The 19,882-nt window shown below is 35.5% G+C and overlaps 1 protein-coding gene across 2 annotated transcripts in view; it reads left to right on the top strand.

Annotated features, from left to right (window-relative positions):
* The window catches only part of HOMER1 (homer scaffold protein 1), a 139,068-nt gene that overhangs the window by 65,252 nt on the left and 53,934 nt on the right, over positions 1-19,882 (top strand). For both annotated transcript variants that reach the window (XM_019968099.2, XM_019968098.2), the window contains exon 5: positions 741-880. In XM_019968099.2, coding sequence (XP_019823658.1) covers positions 741-880 — 140 coding nt within the window. The remainder of the gene's footprint in view (positions 1-740; positions 881-19,882) is intronic.

Raw genomic sequence — 19,882 nt, 5'->3', positions numbered from 1 at the left:
CTTGTGCTGGGACCTTCCCTGGTTAATGGGTTTGTCAAATGACACCTCATTCTGATTTCTGATAATCTGGTGATGACAGTCATAAGAGTAAGTGTCAGAGTGAGCTTTGTTTTAAATTCCATCTCTTTTCCAGTGGGATAACTTAAATTAACTTAGATAGAAATAAAACAGGAAATTTTGCAAAGAGAAATACTTTCATTATGAGTAGCAGGCAAGAAAAGCTGAAATACACTAACATCATTGTATATAATGTTACAGGAATATTTCCAATTACCTTTCTGAATGACTCTGAGAACTGAAAACTATGGCAGATAAAAAAATTGAGACTTGAGATTTCATTCTTTCTCTTCCTATCCTCCCATAAATAATAAATAATAATCTTTCAGCTTTGTCTTATTTTCTTTTTCTTCTCAAATAATTATTTGAACATCTAGCCAATTAATTGCTTATATAACCTGGAAGTTTTTTAGTTCTTTGAAGCTACATTTCTAAATTGTATGTTTACATTTTTAAATTGTATCATTTCAGATAGTTTTCTTGTGCATTGCTTTGCTTTAAAATTTTTTCTGTTTAAATTTCATTTTTTAAGCCTTTGATTCAAATTTCAGTTGAAATATGACCATATTTCATAAGTAACATATATCAGAGTCAGTTTTAACTTTTAGATTACCTTGTATATTTTAACAAAACTGTAACACTTTTTAAATCCCCATGCCTTTTTTTCTTCTTTTTTTTTAAAGGAATCAGCAGGTGGGGATCTTCAGTCTCCTTTAACACCAGAAAGCATCAACGGGACAGATGATGAGAGAACACCTGATCTGACGCAGAACTCGGAGCCGCGGCCTGAACCCACCCAGAACGCACTGCCGTTCACACATAGGTACAGATTCAGCTCAGCCGTCATGATTAAGTAACGTGTACAAACTCACTTGGTTTCAGATAAATCTTGCAAAGTTACAACCCTGAGTCAAAATTCCAGGTCAGACTTTTTATTTTTTTAACTCTTAACTTCAGAAAAGTTTTGCTGATTTATAGTTTATAGTTGCCTAGATGGACTGGAGTGGGCAATCTCCACTGCCTTTGTAGAAAGAGGGCTACTGAGCTAATTATACTACAAATCATTTTTCAGTGAGACAACATATTATTGCAAATCCCCTCTATTTATTTCTTTACCCAGCCTGTAAAAGACCCTCTTTGTTAACCTGGTTTCCATTTTCATGTATGTTCTTGAGAGTTATAAAAATTTTTTAAAAATTAGGTTTCCTACTCTGAAATTAAGCTTTGCTGTCACTTAGAGGAGATCTCACTGTATGATTTCAAACAAGGAAACGGTTTATTGGTGTAACTTCCAGCATGAACTTGTTAATGTCAGACTTACTTTTGCACATCAACTAACAAAAGATAAATCTTCACATGCTTCTGAATTTTAAAGAATTTGATACTTTAAAAAGATGCGATTTATTCTAAATATATTCCAAACCAGTTACACTAATTATTGGCCATGTTGGAGTATTTTTAGGATGTAAGGAGATCTGAGAATCTGCAAATGTAAACAAATACCTATTAGTCATTGTCTTTATTTTTATCCTTCTTTGGAAACTTTTGACCTAGGTAGTTTTAATTAAAATTAAGAAAAAAGTTCTCCTTTGTCATGCATCTCTTTTTGGACCAGTTCAAAAAAATAGAATTCTTTAGCATATTCAGAAGAATGGTGAAGTGAGATACTCCAAACTCTTTTCATGAGAATTTTAATTTTGATTGAATTGGTTGAATATTAGGGGTACAGGACTAAACTTATTAGAGGCATTGAGGGACCTCGTACTCAGCCCAAGGAAGAAGAAATTTAAGGTTTTTCTTAGGAATGAAAGGGGGGAAAACTGACTATGAGGCTATTCCAGTTTGTTTCTAAAAATGCAAATAATTTTGCATAAAAGAGGCACATTTTGGAGTTTTCATAGAGGCGATGCTCTAAGTATTTCAGAATAAGCACATTCTCGTTTCTATAGCTGTAAGAGTGACTGAACGTGTGAACATTTTTGGTTCATCTAGTCTGAAGACTGTCTGTTTACACTAATAGTAAACCATATTACTACTAAAGAACAATGTGATTCATATGCAGTTTTTAAAATATTTGTATTGAGGAAAGCAAAAATTTCTTTCCTGTTTAGCACATCCAATTAGTAAATAGATGTTAACTACAGTGAACATAATTATAAACTTGATTTCTTTGGCTAAAACTTAAACAAGACATGTGCATTGAATACTGTTGCATTAAGAAATACGAATTTTTGTATTTATCATTGGTAAAGCTGTTTCTAATCTACTTTTTGCACCTAGAATTTTCTGAGTGTTTATTACTTTTCTAATCTTCAGTGCTTGGAATTACTAACTGCGACTGGTCATCTATTGATTTTCTCTGTTCTTGGGGGTCAAGTAGGAGTTACTTTCTTTGATGTGAAGATACAGCTTATTTGACTGGAATATATAGGTTAGCCAAGGAGATATTTGAGTTCTGAAAATGAAATTTAACAGGTCGATTTTAGCTTTTGGTTATATTAAAGGCATTGTGCAATCTTAGAGTTTTCTTATTATTTAAAAAGTACTTTAGGATTTTAGAAGATTTATCCTCTGAACTTTTTATTTTATATCAATCAATATTAATGAATACTCACTAAGTTACTTGATTAAAATTAAGATTTCTACCTGAGACAGAAAACTGAATCATTTACAACTAAAGTTAGAATATCAAAATAGCATTAAAGATTTCAGAGATGGTGTAATCTAGGATTTTTCAAACTGTAGTGGTTTGAAATCCACTTAGGTTATTCATTTCATTATGAAAAAAATGAAATGTAAAATTAAATAGGAAAAACCAAAATAAAACTTAACATTAGGAGAAGAAACGGTGTTTCAGGAACATACATATTTTAGCGTGGGCTGGATTCTAGGGTAAAACATCAAAGTTTGAAAGCCTGTGCCTTTGACACATTCCGGAAGTTGGATGATTTGTCCTAGGTTGCTTGGGTTATTAGTAACAACTTTGGGTTTACAGCTCAGCACTTTTGATCCTAGTAGGTACTACCAAGTTAGTTAACAGTGCATTTTAGTCTAATCCCCAAAACAAGCGCATTGTTGTGTCAGAAATTTAAGAACTGTTTCTATGTCAGGAAAACTATATAGAAATAAGATCAATGTTTCATAAATTACACAAAGAATATTAAAATAATTTTTCTTTAAATCTGAAACTCACAAATATTTAAACTTGATACAGCATCCTTTTTAACCATGGCAAAAAAAAAAAAACATTTAAAATCTGTGTTTTTAAGGCTTGCATATAATGTTTATTTTTGCCTTTCTTCCTTGGTACTTATTTCAGCAGGAAAGAATGAACAGCAAAAAAGATATTCTGCCAACATTCCTCTGTTCTGGTTGCTATCATTTTATTGCTAAATTAGGAGCAAAATCACTAGAACATCTATGTGTGTGTGTGTGTGTTTTAAAAGATGGAAGGATATGGGAAACAGTGATCTAGTCCGTCAAGTGGATTGAGTTGATTATAGTAATAGCTATTTAGCAAGCCAGCTTGTGCTCTTCTTAAAATTTAAGTTTTATGCCTAAATCTTACTGATTCATTAATTAACATGCCAAAAAGAAGGCCCTGAGTTTTCATTCGGTCCTGAAAATTTAGTAATGTATTTATAGTTTATTTACTCTATAAGCTTTATTTATTTTTTAAGAAGTACTACTTAGTTTTAAAGAGAAAAGCAAGATTTTTTTTGTTAATCTTTAAACTTACACTAAGTTTCAAATGTATTTGAAAGAGATAATACTTTGGTGAACTCCCACGAACCTATCTCTGAGCTTCAAAATTTAGGAAAAAATGGCCAGTCTTGTTTCATTCCTAATCCTACCCACTCTTCCACGTTTGTATTTTTAGAGCAAGTCCCAGGCATATAATTTCATTCACAAATACTTTTTAAAAATTACTTTTGTATTTTATTATTTACTAAGCCAGTACAACTTTTTATATCTAAATTCTATTTACTGGCATTATAGAGTTACCTTTATTTACTCTTTTCTTTGATTTTTTAAAAATTATGCTGCTGGACTAAATTTTAAAATGTAAGAGCTGCTCGGTATTCCTTAGTCAAGTGCTACAGTACTGTTTTGTGTCCTTGTTATAAACTATGCAAAAATATTTTCATTAAAGAAGTTCTGATAAATTAACACTTTTAAAAGTATATTTATTTGAATGCTCCAGACTTCTAAAGTCTGGAGATGTGTAAAATAGGAAGATAATGAGGATGAAAATGTTTACTAATTTCTTTGGGGAAATAGTATTAAGTTTTATCTGAATTGCTGTTTTTTCTTAGAAAATATTTTTTTTTAACCTAACTGATAATATCCTTTTGGGACTGAACAGGTATACACTGACCCACTGAAGTGTTCAGGGCTTCCTTTGAGGCTGTAGTCTAGATGAACTATATAGTTGACCTTTGAACAACACAGGTTTGAGCTTACAGAGTCCACTGATAAGTGGATTTCTTTCAATAGTAAAAATTACAGTAGCACACAATCCTCAGTTGGTTGAATCTATGGGTGTGCAACCCAGGATACAGAGGACCACCTGGAAAGCTATGCATGGCTTTTTTACTGCATTGAGGGTTGACGCCCCTAACTCCCTGCATTGTTCAAGAGTCATCTGTATACTAAATAAAATACTGTATGCTTGATAATATATACATCTATCTATCTATATAAAATATGGAGGATGGTTTTGTGGTCTCATTCCAGGAGGGATTTGTTTTCTTCATAGTATCAGCTATATGGAATTTTGGAATTGACTCGTTATTTCTCAATGAACTCTAGGATATTTTTAAAGATATAAAGCTATCTAAAATTCTCTCAGAAATAGTTAATTTTATAGTTTTCCAGGGCTGTTAGAGGGTAATACTGAAATGTAACGCTGAAAACTGCAATTTTTTATTTTGTTCATTGTGATTTGATGATTCTCAGATATATAGTAATATAGTGATAAATAGCTGCTGTTACATTTTTGAGAGTTGAGAGCAGATATGTGTATATAGCAATAGTTCATGAAGCTATTTTTATACTGATAAATTTTAAAAAGTTTGATTATCTTAATGGAAAATTGGCTATTTTGAGCACCTATTACATTTAAATTCTTCTAAAGTTTAGATAATGTATTCTCATGGTGCTGCTAGAGTTGATGCATTTGGGGGTATTGCATGTATCTTCTGTTAAAGAGATTTTTCTCCCACTTGGTGTTTTTCCAGCAGATATTCATTAAAGGATATACGCAGAATCATTCCTCCTTAGTGTGTTGATTTGCTTTAAATCAGTATAATGACAATTTTACCATAATCTGAGTGGGTTTATTCCACTCGTATTTAATAGATTAATTACTTCATTTATTATCAGTTTCCAAAAGCTACTATTTTTAAAACTGTGATTAGAGAGTTTTGTACATTTTCAGAAACTAAATTTCATTGGAAAATATACACGTTAAAAAGACAAGCAGTGTTTTATCTTGACTCGAATACATTTTGTACATATTTGAACATGATACAAACAGAAAAAAAACTGTTAGGAGCTCTGGAGTACTATATTCTCCACAGCTGTGCCATTTGTCTCTCTTTTCATGAATAACTTCTAGGGTTATAGTTATAGAAAAAATAGTAAAATAGAAATAATTTCTGTGGACAACTCTTGTTTGAATAAAACTATGTAAAGCTGGGGCTTGATTTCACAAGAAGTGCTTTATCATTGATAAAATTGTAGATAAAAAACATAACTTGTAGGATTCCCCTTATAGTTGCAGTTACAAATATTGTTATTCTACCTCAAATCAAACCTCAAAATTAGAATTAGTTTTTCAAAATTAATTTGAAGGCCAAAACAGTTAGTGAGAGAGTGCAACTCAACATTGTGGAGATAGCAGAATTTCCTTTACTAATTGTAAATAGGTAGCATTTTGTGAGAAGTGCTATGGTAATTTGGCAGTATATATAGGTCTGCATTTTTCTGGGAACTTAGAAGTAATCCATGTATTTTCGAATAAGATGCAATAAAAGTATAGTGAAAAAGAGTGTTTATTCAGTTCAGTTCAGTTCAGTTCAGTCACTCAGTCGTGTCCGACTCTCTGCGACCCCATGAATCGCAGCACACCAGGCCTCCCTGTCCATCACCAACTCCCGGAGTTCACCCAGACTCACGTCCATCGAGTCGGTGATGTCATCCAGCCATCTCATCCTCTGTCGTCCCCTTCTCCTCCTGCCCCCAATCCCTCCCAGCATCAGAGTCTTTTCCAATGAGTCAACTCTTCGCATGAGGTGGCCAAAGTACTGGAGTTTCAGCTTCAGCATCATTCCTTCCAAAGAACACCCAGGGCTGATCTCCTTCAGAATGGACTGGTTGGATCTCCTTGCAGTCCAAGGGACTCTCAAGAGTCTTCTCCAACATGGTTTTTACATATATATATATATATATATATATATATATATATATATACACTTCAATTTCCTATCTTAAATTTTTAAGAACTAATCTTCATTCTATTTTAATGTCTTCTAAAAGATTTTGAGGAAAATATAAATATTTTCTAAAGCATTTTGGTTGGGAATTATCACTTAATATGGATTATTTGCAAGAAGAAAAGTATATTCATATGAGATAATGACATTACTAACATACCTCCAATTAGAGATTGTTCCTTCCCCTTCCTCTCTGCCTTACCACTGAAATTAATGGGAAGAATTTTCACCAGTCCATCCCTTGTGATTGTTAGTTTGTATTTTCAGGGTTACTACCTTGGAGTTAGGGGTGCTGTCGCTCACAAAGGAACAGATGTATCTTAGATTAATTATGACCTTTTTCCTAGGACTTTTAAAATTTTCCTAGGAGGACTTTTGAATATTCTTTTTTCCCTCCATTTGTGGTCTTTGAAGACCATGGTGGGGATTCCGTTGGAAGGGAGGTGTGTGATGACGACAGTTACATTCCAGGACTTAGGGGAAAAACACTCTTCCTTTGGACTTGGCTTTCTGTCTTTCCTCCGACTAGAATAGCAGTGTGTGAACAGAGGCAGAGGCCAGGCAAGTCGCATGAATGTGTGATGTTTGTGATGTGTGTGTGGTATATGACAGTCTGGAATTGCCAGGCCTGTGGGAATACATGGTTCATCCAAAGACACTACAGTTTTTAAAACACAAGGCCAAACAGAGAAATGAAGATTATGTGACCCATCTGGTTTCTAGTTTAGACTTTCAAAAGGAATCTTTATGAGTTATTAATATATATGGTTTAGCCCAAGGTAATGATTTTAAGCAAATTCCCACCTAGTAATATCTGTTGTTATAATGCCCTTATTAAGTTCTTGGTGGTGGTATTTGGAAGGATATGATTTGAAGATTTGGAATCCTGGATATTTACTCTTTGGTGACATACTACTCTGATAGGCATTATTACTACTCTCAAATACAAAAAATCTGACCATGTCCCTTCTCTCCTTAAAATATTTCAGTGGCATGATGCATGTAGACCAGTCCACGGTCATCGGATGAGACCCCCCAGCCTCATCACCTTGTGATTTTGTAGCAGCTACTCGCATTTGCTTTTGGTCCTCCACTCCCAGGTGGCGCAGTGGTTAACGAATCCACCTGCCAGTGCAAGAGACACAAGAGATGTGGGTTCTGTCCCTAGGTTAGGAAGAGCCCCTGAAGTAGAAAATGGCAACCCACTCAGTATTCTTGCCTGGAAAATGCCATGGCCAGAGGAACCTTGTGAGCTGCAATCCATGGGGTCGCAGAGTCAGACCCAACTGAGCACACTTGCACTCCGCTTACAACCAAGCAAACATGAGACTGCTCGTCTGCAAGGCTTTGCTCCCTGGGTTTTTTTGATGTTCTGCCTTTTCTTTGGAGTGACTGTACACACACACACACACACACACACACACACACACTCCATGCTTCCTTGCACCCCACGTCTGTTTTTGTTGTTAGTCGCTTAGTCTTGTCAGACTCTGTGACCCAGTGAGCTGTAGCCTGCCAGGCTCCTCTGTTCATGAGATTTCCCAGGCAAGAATACTGGAGTCAGTTGCCATTTCCTTCTCCAGGGGATCTTCTTGACGCATGAATCAAACCCATGTCTCCTGCAAGTCTCCTGCATTGCAGGTGGATTCTTTACCACTGAGCCTCCTACTTCTGTCTCTATCTTGATCACCAACTGATGAACCCCAGTATATCCTTATAAGTTCCAGCATTATATCCTCTAAAAAGCTCTGTTTCATGTCTCCAGACTGAATTATATGTCTCCTCTATTAAATCCCTGTTGCCTCCAAACTGACATATACAGGTTGACATTAGCCTCTCAGTCTCTCCTGGGGCAATGATTGTGCTTTATTCATTTATGTCACCGATGATTAGTATACAGTAGGCATTCTTTAAACATATGAAGGGAACGATGTTCCTCCCAAAAATAGAGTATATGCTCTGAATGCCCTTGGTACAGTGCATCAAGTGTGGGGTTATGCCTACAGATTCATAAGACCTTAAGGCTAAAATATATTAATGAACTAGTTATGGTCTTTGAACAGCAGTCACTCTAATCAACTTAAGACTTGAGTTTAACAGAGTTAGTCTAATTGTCTTCAAAATCACATAACCCTCCAAGAGGGTTTGTTTTCTCTATCATGTTTCAGACTCTCCTTGTCTCACTTTTTTTTTTTTCCTATTGTTGTTCAACGCATATTTGCCATCACTTGCTGAACTCCCGTCCAGAGTCTTAGCTTCTGGCTAAGCTTTGTTGAGTTGTATTTCTTGGTAGCGTGTACTGTTTCTAGTCATTAGGGCATGTAAGAGATAAAGAATAAATGTGTTGTGTGGAAAAATACGCATGTACTTTTACTGTCACTGAGATGACAGAAAGGGGTAAATAAGTTGGTGCAGCTTGATCATTAGCATAAAAATATCCCATATATATGTATTCACCTGAGCAGAGCTAACAGAGATACCCATATGAAGAAGAATTACTTTTCCTTTTAATTCTAGCAGGGTCTACTTAGCTATTGATATTCTCATTAATATTGTTAATAGCAGTTTTATTGAGCTACAGTGCACATACTAGACAATTCACCTATTTAAAGTATATAATTCAGCAGTTCGGGGTACAACCAAAACTGGACAAGAGTTTCTACAATCATGACCACAATTTTAGAACACTTCATTGCCTACCCGTAAAGCCTGTGCCCTTAGCAGTCACTTCCCTCTTGCCCTTCACACACGACCTGCCTCCCCCAGTCCTAGGCAATCACTCATCTACTTTCTCTCTCTCTAGATTTGTCTGTTCTGGACATTGTCTATAAATGGAATCACATGATACGTGGTATTTTATGACTGGATTCTTTTACTTAGGATGTTTTCAGTGTTTATCCATGTTGTAGCATATGTCAATACTTCATTTCCCTTTACTTCCAAATAATATTCTATTAACCCACTCATCAGTTGATAGACATTTGGATTTTGTTTCCACTTTCTGGAAGTTCCACCATTGTTATGAATAATGCTGCTATGAACATTTATGTATTTGTGTGGACATAGGTTTTCAGCTGTCCAAGTGTATATCTAGTAGTGGAATTGATGGGTCATATGGTAATTCAGTGTTTAACCTTTGGAAGGAACTGCCAGACTGTTTTGCAAAGCAGCTGCACTGTTTTGAAATCCCCCCAGCGGTATGTAAGAGTTCCAGTTTCTCCACATCATCATCAACACTTGTTAGTTTCTCTTTTTTGTCATAGCCCTCCTTGTAGGTATGCTGTGGTATCTCATTGTGGTTTTGCTTTTTATTTCCTTGATGGCTGATGTTGACCATTTTTTCATGTGCTTATTGGCCACTTGTATATCGTCTCTGAAGAAGTAGCTACTCAGATTCTTTGCCCATTTTTAATTGGGTTTTTATCTCTTTGTTGTTGAGTTGTAATTCTTTATATATTCTAGATGTTAACTCCTTATAAGTTAAATAATTTGTGGATAGCAATATTTTCTCCAATTCTGTAGGTTGCCTTTTCACTTTCTTGATGGTATCCTTTGCAACACAGTTCAGTTCAGTTCAGTCGCTCAGTCATGTCCGACTCTTTGCGACCCCATGAATCGCAGCACACCAGGCCTCCCTGTTTATCACAAACTCCCGAAGTTCACTCAAACTCACATCCATCGAGTCGGTGATGCCATCCAGCCATCTCATCCTCTGTCGTCCCCTTCTCCTCCTGCCCCCAATCCCTCCCAGCATCAGAGACTTTTCCAATGAGTCAACTCTTCACATGAGGTGGCCAAAGTACTGGAGTTTCAACTTTAGCATCATTCCTTCCAAAGAACACCCAGGGCTAACAAAAGCTGTTAATTAAGTTCATTTATCTTTTTTTTTCTTTTGCTGTTTTTGCTTATGGTGTCATATCTAAGAAACCATTGCCCATAAGTACAAAGATTTACACCTGTGTTTTCCTTGAGAATTCTATGATTTTTAACTCTTATATCTAGATCTGGCCAATTTTGAGTATTTCCATATATGATGTAGGATTGAATATTTCCATATATGACATAGGATATGATTGCCCAACTTTATTCTTTTACATGTGGATATCCAGTTGTCCCAGGATCATTTGTTGAAAAAACTGTTCTTTTTCCTACTGAGTTTTCTTGGCATCCTTGTGAAAATTAGTTGACCATAAATGTTTATATCTGAACTCTCAGTTCTATCTCACTGATCTGTCCTCGAGTTCTTCATTATGACAGCTTTGTAGTAAGTTTTGAAATTTGGGATGTGTTTTCTCCTGTTTTATCCTTCCTTTCAGGATTGTTCTAACTAGAATGAGTCCCTAGAATTTCCACGTGAACGTTTGGATCAGCTTGTGAATTCCTATAAAGAAGTAAATTGGGATTCTGATAGGAACTCCACCGAATCTGTAGGGAAATTTGGGTGGCCATCTTAATGGGGTGTGTGTGTGTGTGTTAGTCTCTCAGTCGTGTCTGACTCTTTGAGACCCCATGGACTGTAGCTGTCCAGGCACCTCTGTTCATGGAATTCTACAGGCAAGAATACAGGAGTAGATTGCCGTTTCCTTCTCCAGGATCTGATCTCCCCGACCCAGGGATCCAACTTGGGTCTCCCACATTGCAGGCAGTTTCTTTACCATCTGAGCCACCAGGGAAGTCTGTCTTAATGTTAAGTCTATCAATTCATGAACATAATGTTTTCCCACTTAGCTCTTCTTTAGTTTCTTTTAACAGTGTTGTTTAGTTTTCAGAGTATAAGCTTTGCGCTTCTTTTGTTGAATTTATTCCTAAGTGTTCTTTTTGATGCTGTTATTAATGGAATTGTTTCTTGTTTCTTCTTCATGCTGTATATAGAAATACAGTTGATTTTTTTTTATAGTGATATTGTAGAACATAAACTTGCCAAACTCTAATTAGTTTTATTAGATTTTTAAGTAACATCCTTAGGATTTTCTATATACAAAATCATGTCCTCTGCAAGTAGAAATAATTTTACTTCCTTTCCATTCCTGATGCCTTTCATTTCATTTTCTTGACTAATTACCCTGTTTGGAACCTTAGTACGATGCTGAATAGAAGTGACAAGAGTGGACGTCTCTGTCTTGTTTCTGATCTTAGAGGGAAAGCTCTCAGTCTTTCATCATTCAGTATGCTATCAACTGTGGCTTTTCATATATATTCCTAGTTTCTTAGTTTTTTTTTTTTCCATTACTATTTAGTCTGATTGATTATAATGATTTCTTTCCCATAATTGGTAGCTTTAAGAATCTATGCTTTGCTATTATACAGAGTGAAGTAAGCCAGAAGGAAAAACATAAATACAGTATACTAATGCATATATATGGAATTTAGAAAGATGGTAACAATAACCCGGTGTACGAGACAGCAAAAGAGACACTGATGTATAGAACAGTCTTATGGACTCTGTGGGAGAAGGAGAGGGTGGGAAGATTTGGGAGAATGGCAAGGAAACATGTAAAATATCATGTAGGAAACGAGTTGCCAGTCCAGGTTCGATGCACGATGCTGGATGCTTGGGGCTGGTGCACTGGGATGGCCCAGAGGGATGGTATGGGGAGGGAGGAGGGAGGAGGGTTCGGGATGGGGAACACATGTATACCTGTGGCGGATTCATTTTGATATTTGGCAAAACTAATACAATTATGTAAAGTTTAAAAATAAAATAAAATTAGAAAAAAAAAGAAAAGAAAAGAAAAAAAAAAGAATCTATGCTTTGATAAATATAACAATATGCTTTTCTTATATTTACTTCTTAAAAGGTAATCAATAGTTTATTTTAAAGGGAAAAAAACCCTCAATTTGAGAGGAGGAATTTTTCTTGTAAAATTGTTGTTATTTTTTTAAAAGCCCATCACTGGGCCTCAGTTTTCGTACATAAAAATAGGAAACCTTCCAGTTTTCTAGCTTTTTATCTCTAGAATATATGAAGAACTTTTATAGACAAGGGGATGGGAGTATATTTGCTTCTTAACTGATTTTGTTAGTGATATAGTTGACTCTTTTCTTCATATTTTTTAATTAAGAGAAAACAACTGATAAAAATGTCTTTTTTTTTAAAAAAAGAAAGAATGTAAATAATCTTTTAAAAATGATACCAGATAAAGATGATACAGACAGTAAAGAATACACCTGCAATGGGGGAGACCCGGATTCGATCCCTGGGTCAGGAAGATCCCCTGGAGAAGGAAAAGGCTACCCACTTTAGTATTCTTGCCTGGAGAATCCCATGGACAGAAGAGCCTGGCGGGCTACAGTCCATGGGGTCGCAAAGAGTCGGAGGCGACTGAGCAACTAATCAGGAATGCATGCACTGGATGAATCATAGCGTTATTTCAATGAATGTAAAGCGTGTGCTTATTAAATATGAATAGAAATGCACATAGTAAGTTACTCATTGCGAATAGCTCTGATTTCTAGTGTAAATATTACTCTAGAAAAGACTCATCCTCCATTTTTCCTTGTTGAATTATAGAAATGTTAGTTGATGATTGTGCTAAGTGATCAGTTATGTGATTAGTGCTTCTTTTATGCCAATAGTGCTCTACTTAGTTTACTATGAGGGGTTGCATTTCTGGATGCATATATTTTTCAGCTCACTTGTATGCTAACCTTTAAGCAACATAAAGATGTTGTCGTCATGCTGCAGGACAGTTTAAAACCTACCTGTGCATACAAAGTAGAAAATTAAGTCGCTAGGTAAATGTAGTCAAATTTTTTTACTCTCATTTACTTTGGTAACCAAAATTATTTTTAATTTAAAATTTTTGACAGTAAAAGTTCTCCATGATACTTAATATGAAACCTTAGACACAATTGCATATAAATATTTCCTTCATAGCTGCTTTGGCGTCTAAAGGTTTATGGAAAAGCATGTTAGCAAAAGTGATTTTAGGAAGTATATTTGATCCTTTGACATAATAGTTTTTTGTAATTGGATCATTTTAGGTTATGCTTTACTCACAAGTTAAATTACTATTAAAGAGGTGACCTAAAGCATCTCTGGCTCTGTGAAATAATAGATTTTTTTTCTCGTGCGATATGGAAGATGAATATTAGTAGTTTGTTCAGTTACGTGAAGAATAATATCACTGGGTATTTCTGACCCCACAAACAGTGCTGTTGTATAATACCTCTTCATGCCTCTTCAGCTTCTTTTAAAAGGTGTAGCTAAGCCATCCTGTCACCATTACACATAGTCAGAAAGTCTGTTTCTTAATCTCAGAGGTCTCATAACCCACCGGACATATGAGGTGTCAGGCCCTAGACAAATATCACATTTTAGTGTTTTGAAGAGAAATAGGTATCTTGGGCAGAAACAATAAAGAAGAAAAGTTACATATCTAAGTGGACTCAATTGCCTTTCCCCCACTTCCCACTTTAAGAAAAGTTTCTGCTTGAACATTTTTTCTTTTTATGGGAAAGCTGGACTCTTTACATCCTGATATCTACTGGAAGGGTGTTTGGGTTTTTTTTTCCTTCAATTAAGATTTTTTTCCTACTATGGAGACAACCTGTTTTCCTCGGTAGATGAGTTCTGTGACCATCTCTGGTTTTGAAACATAGTGGAGTCACCATTTCCATGGGAGAAGAGGATCTGCAGTTTACCCTAATTGAAAAGCTCAAATAGTCCCTGACTGAGAGAGAGTAACTGATACGGATGAAACAGGACACTTTAAACAGTTCTAATCGTCACAGATTTAACTGTGAAGAGTCAAAAGAACTAGTACCTATAATGAAGATACTTATATGTATGAGTTCCCCAGGATGCCTAGGTAGCATTTAAGGTATCTCTGAGTAGCGGAAGAAAGAAATGATTTGGCATGGCATCTTGTATTTGCCTCTTTGGTAAAATGTGATTATATTTGCTCGATCTAATTTTCAGAAGCCTGAAAGCCCTTGATGGAGAAAATTTTCTGCCTCTTAAAAATCAAAATAACTATTATTCCTGATAAAGATAGTGAAAAAAAGCAACCTAATTTTCCTAGACTTCAAGATAGAACTGATCGGTAGATGCTGTTTCTTTTAAGGCTTTGATGCAGCTATTGTTCTGTGTGTAATCTGATACTCTTTTTCTTTTGTTACCACAGGAGAACACTCAACTCCCCACCTCACAGGGATGTTGTGAGGCAAATTTTAAATGTTCCTAAGAAAAGTGTAGAATTAATCATTTTTGATTCTCTCTTTGTTGGTAGTGTCCACAAACATAAGATTTTATTTTAAAATTTCCTAGTGCTTCCCAATAGTTACAAATGGGTACTTATAGGTGTATTAAAATGAAAGTAGAATAATGAAGTTGTATTTGATTTTATCAGTGAGCATCCTTGTAAATAATTTAACTGCATGAAACGTTGCATTAATCTTTTTTTCAACAAAAAGCTTTTATACAATTATAATTAAAGAAAAGCTAAAGTAAAAGTGTCTGGTTTCCCCTTTTATTTAGTTGAGTTTTAATTACTCATGCCTTTTAGAGAAATAAAATGTAACCCAAACCATCAATTTCTAATGAGTAGAAAATGAAAAGTACAATGAAATAGATATAATTTAAAGGAAAAACTCATAAGAGGTGCCCAGAATTTAGGCTTTGAATAAAATTCTTATTATTAGGTAGAAGTTATTAGGTTATTATTAGGTAGAAGTTATTAGGTGTTATTAGGTAGAAGTGAAATTTTAGTAATATTTTCATTAAAAATAAGATTACTGTAGGAATCGAGATTTGATAAGCAGTTGCTTCACATCACAGCAAATAGAGAAAGAAAATTTGCATTATTAAATAAAGGAAGAATGTTTTAAGTATTAGCTAAAACTCATGCATAGAAAATTCTTGTTAGCCTGCAACATATTTTGGAAAGTAGTTGTACAACATTTTCTCTTCCACATAAACCAACCAGCCCAGTTTTACAAATCAAAGTTAGATGAAGCATGTGGATTATTGGATAATGGCTCCCAGAGTGAGATTCTTAAATGCTATCAAATAATTGCTAGCAAATGTTTCTGCTCCTTTGTTTTCACTGTGTGCAGTATCAAAAGACAAATCAAGTGAAAGGGAATTTCTGAATTCAGGCTTATAATCTGGCATTTGTAAACAAGTAATTTAGAAGATCTTTTCTAAATTACTGTATTATTTAAATGTGTGTTTTATAACTTATTCTATAAAAAATGGGACATTGTCCTAGGTTAAGTGTGTTTCTATCAAGAAATTATTTGAAATCAGAGTATTGCATTTTTTGAACTCCTCACTTAAAAAAAATTAATAGCTTTAGATGAGTTTTGTAAGCTTCACTTTAGCAGAGAGCCTGCTGCTCTCTACTGTCATGCATGCCCCCAAATTCACTCACTCATGTTGTTTAAATCATTACCCTCTTTAACTTATATAGGGGAGCTAACTATTGAAGGGATCTTTCTTCAGCTAACTTGGTTTTATCCCTCTTCTCAACATTTTCATAATAAGCTCTCACTTAAGCATTTTATGTGTACATTCAGATCAATTACTGATATGAATCATATAAATTGGTTCATGGTGTATTACTCTTTATCACCTTTGATATGTTTAACACTGCAGGGAGAATAGTATTTTGGAAATCCTAACTTCATAATAATGAGAAGAACACAAACTAAACAGTTTGAGAATAACTATGACATTATGGATAAATTTTACATATAAGCATTAATTTTTAAAAAGCTTCTTTAAGAATAATTTTGAACTTGGTTTCTCTTGCCCATACTGATTTTTTTAGTATCAAAAATGATATATAATACTGAAAAGTTATTTTCTGATTTAAAAAAGTAGAGCACTTTCTTTTCCTCTCAGATATGGTAGCATCTAATATAGTATGTGCTCTTCTAACAAATCTGTCATAGAAAGTAAACATTAAAGTTGGTGAATTCGTGCTTCAGAAATAATGAAGAAAGATAACCGCACTCGTCATCACCTTAACAGTATTCCTTTTTTGATCTTTAAAACTTAGAAGATCTTTAAAACTATCTTGCATCAGTGCCTGTTTTATTATGGGAACAGTTTATAAAATATATCCTGAGCCTGATATAATTCTAGAGAGACTAGTTTCCTGGGAGGAAGTGTGAATAATATAATGGTTTGTGATCATTTGTCGGTCTCTAAAAATAAAACGTGTTCTTACTGTCATATAGCTCTCAGAAATAAAAAGGTGAACTTGGTTCTTCTGACTATGCCACTGGTAGTATTCTTTCAAGAAGACTGCTTCATCACTCTAAGCTGGTTAAGTAGGAGAGGGAGGCGGGGGTGAGTAATGATTTAAAAGGCCCTTTCTCTTGATTGTCTTGAAATGATCCTGCCTCAGTCCAGGAAATGAGTAAGATATCCTCTTGTGGTGGTCTGTGGCTGGGTGTGAGATTTAGTACTGAGTTTATAATCATTAAGAACATTGATATGTTACTGTGCTACATAAAAAACTAGACTATGGAAGTCATTAGCCATCTTCGTCTTTAAATAGAACATTAAGAACAAGAAGTGTCCTGTGCTTTTGCATTATGTGCACACTTAATTAAAATTATTTAAATTCCTTCCAGATGGCATTATGGATTCAAAATGTGTGATTCATTAGTTATTACTTTTCAACAATAAACTCATTTAAAATTAGAACACTAGCAGAGGAGATCACATAGTATTGTAATGTCCTTGGGTGGATTATTATAATGGGATGAATTTCTGAACTGTAATACTATCTAATAACTAGACTTATACTTTGAAACTCTTAACAACAGTTAAATCTTCTATACTTGGAAATGGATTTGAGTAGTATTAAATCATAAACAGCAAACTGAAAGAAGCTTGCTTTATATAGTGGCTCACTTTGAAACATAATATTAGCCAATGGAAAGTGGTGAGGTCTGATATGCTGTCCTTTGAGAAAGTAAAAATTTAATAGGTAATATATTGTTGAGGAGGGCATGGCAACCCACTCCAGTATGGACAGAGGAGCCTGATGGGCCGCAGTCCATGGGGTCACAAAGAATCAGAGACAATTAAACATACACACAATATATTGCTACAGTAGGAAATAATAGTGTAGGCATTTAACACTTCAAATAGTGTTTGATGTCTCATCCGTGAGTCATAATTCACAGTTTAATACAAATTCTAGACTAATTTGTGGAAAGCATTATGCCTAAAAAGGCCAGGGAATAATACTCCTTGCTTTGAATTCACTGAAGTTCAGTGGAACCAGCTAAGAGAAAGATCATCTTTGTTCTTCATTTTCTTTCTCAAGAGATCCTTTGTATTTTTAAAATAATTTTTATTAGAATATAATTGATTTATGGTGGTGTGTTAGTTTCTGCTGTGCAGCAAAATGACTCAGTTAGACATGATTCTTTTCCCTTGTGGGTCACTACAGAGTACTGAGAAGAGTTCCCTGTAGGTTCTTATTATCTATTTTCATCTCATAATAGTCGGTTTATTTCAGTTCAGAACTCTGAATATTAGGCTATGTGCACTATCCTTAGGGCTTCTAACACTTAGGTGGTATCAGTTCAGTTCAGTCGCTCAGTCGTGTCCTACTCTTTGTGAACTCATGGACTGAGCACGCCAGGCCTCCCTGTCCATCACCAGCTCCCAGAGCTTACTCAAACCTCCATGGAGTCAGTGATGCCATCCTACCATCTCATCCTCTGTCATCCCCTTCTCCTCCTCCCTTCAATCTTTCCCAGCATCAGGGTCTTTTCCAATAAGTCAGCTCTTCGCATCAGATGGCCAGAGTATTGGAGTTTCAGCTTCAGTTTCAGTCCTTCCGATGCATATTCAGGACTGATTTCCTTTAGGATGCACTGGTTGGATTTCCTTGCCATCCAAGGGACTCTCAAGAGTCTTCTCCAACACCACAGTTCAAAAGCATCAGTTCTTCAGCACTCAGCTTTCTTTATAGTCTAACTCTCCCATCCATACATGACTACTGGAAAAACCATAGCCTTGACTAGATGGACCTTTGTTGGCAAAGTAATGTCTCTGCTTTTTAATATGCTGTCTAGGTTGGTCATAACTTTCCTTCCAAGGAGTAAGCATCTTTTAACTTAATGGCTGCAATCACCATCTGCAGTGATTTTGGAGCCCCCCAAAATAAAGTCTGCCACTGTTTCCACTGTTTCCTCATCTATCTGCCATGAAGTGATGGGACTAGATGCCATGATCTTAGTTTTCTGAATGTTGAGTTTTAAGCCAACTTTTTCACTCTCCTCTTTCACTTTCATCAAAAGGCTCTTTAGTTCTTCTTCACTTTCTGCCATAAGGTTGATGTCATCTGCATATCTGAGGTTATTGATATTTCTCCCAGCAATCTTGATTCCAGCTTGTGCTTCATCCAGCCCAGGGTTTCTCATGATGTACTCTGCACAGAAGTTAAATAAGCAGGGTGACCTGCTTGATGTACCCCTTTTTCTATTTGGAACCAGTCTATTGTTCCATATCCAGTTCTAACTGTTGCTTCTTGACCTGCATACATATTTCTGAGGAGGCAGGTGGTCTGGTATTCCCATCTCTTGAAGAATTTTCCACAGTTCGTGGTGATCCATACAGTCAAAGGCTTTGGCATAGTCAATAAAACAGAAATAGATTTTCTTTGGAACTCTCTTGCTTTTTGGATGATCCAACAGATGTTGGCAATTTGATCTCTGGTTCCTCTGCCTTTTCTAAAACCAGTTTGAACATCTGGAAGGTCACAGTTCATGTATTGGTGAAGCCTGCCTTGGAGAATTTTGAACATTACTAGCATGTGTGATGAGTGCAGTTGTGCAGTAGTGTGAGCATTCTTTGGCATTGCCTTTCTTAGGGATTAGAATGAAAACTGATCTTTTCCAGTCCTGTGGCCACTGCTGAGTTTTCCAGATTTGCTGGCATATTGAGTGCAGCACTTTTACAGCATCATCTTTCAGGATTTGAAATAGCTCAACTGGAATTCCATCACCTCCACGAGCTTTGTTTGTAGTGATACTTCCTAAGGCCCACTCGACTTTTCATTTCAGGATGTCTGGCTCTAGGTGAGTGATCACACCATCGTGATTATCTGGGTCGTGAAGCTTAGTTCTTCTGTGTATTCTTGCCACTCTTCTTAACATCTTCTGTTTCCGTTAATATCTTCTATCTTAACATACCATTTCTGTCCTTTATTGAACCCATCTTTGCATGAAATGTTCCCTTGGTATCTCTCATTTTCATGAAGATATTTCTAGTCTTTACCATTTCTAGAAACAGTTTCCCTCTGTTTCTTTGCACTGATCACTGAGGAAGGCTTTCTTACCTCTCCTTGCTATTCTTTGGA

Source organism: Bos indicus, chromosome 10 (genome assembly GCF_029378745.1).
Source record: "Bos indicus isolate NIAB-ARS_2022 breed Sahiwal x Tharparkar chromosome 10, NIAB-ARS_B.indTharparkar_mat_pri_1.0, whole genome shotgun sequence".
Taxonomy (NCBI): Eukaryota; Metazoa; Chordata; class Mammalia; order Artiodactyla; family Bovidae; genus Bos; species Bos indicus.
Note: the sequence above shows the minus strand (reverse complement) of the source record. Positions and strands in the feature narration are given on the sequence as shown.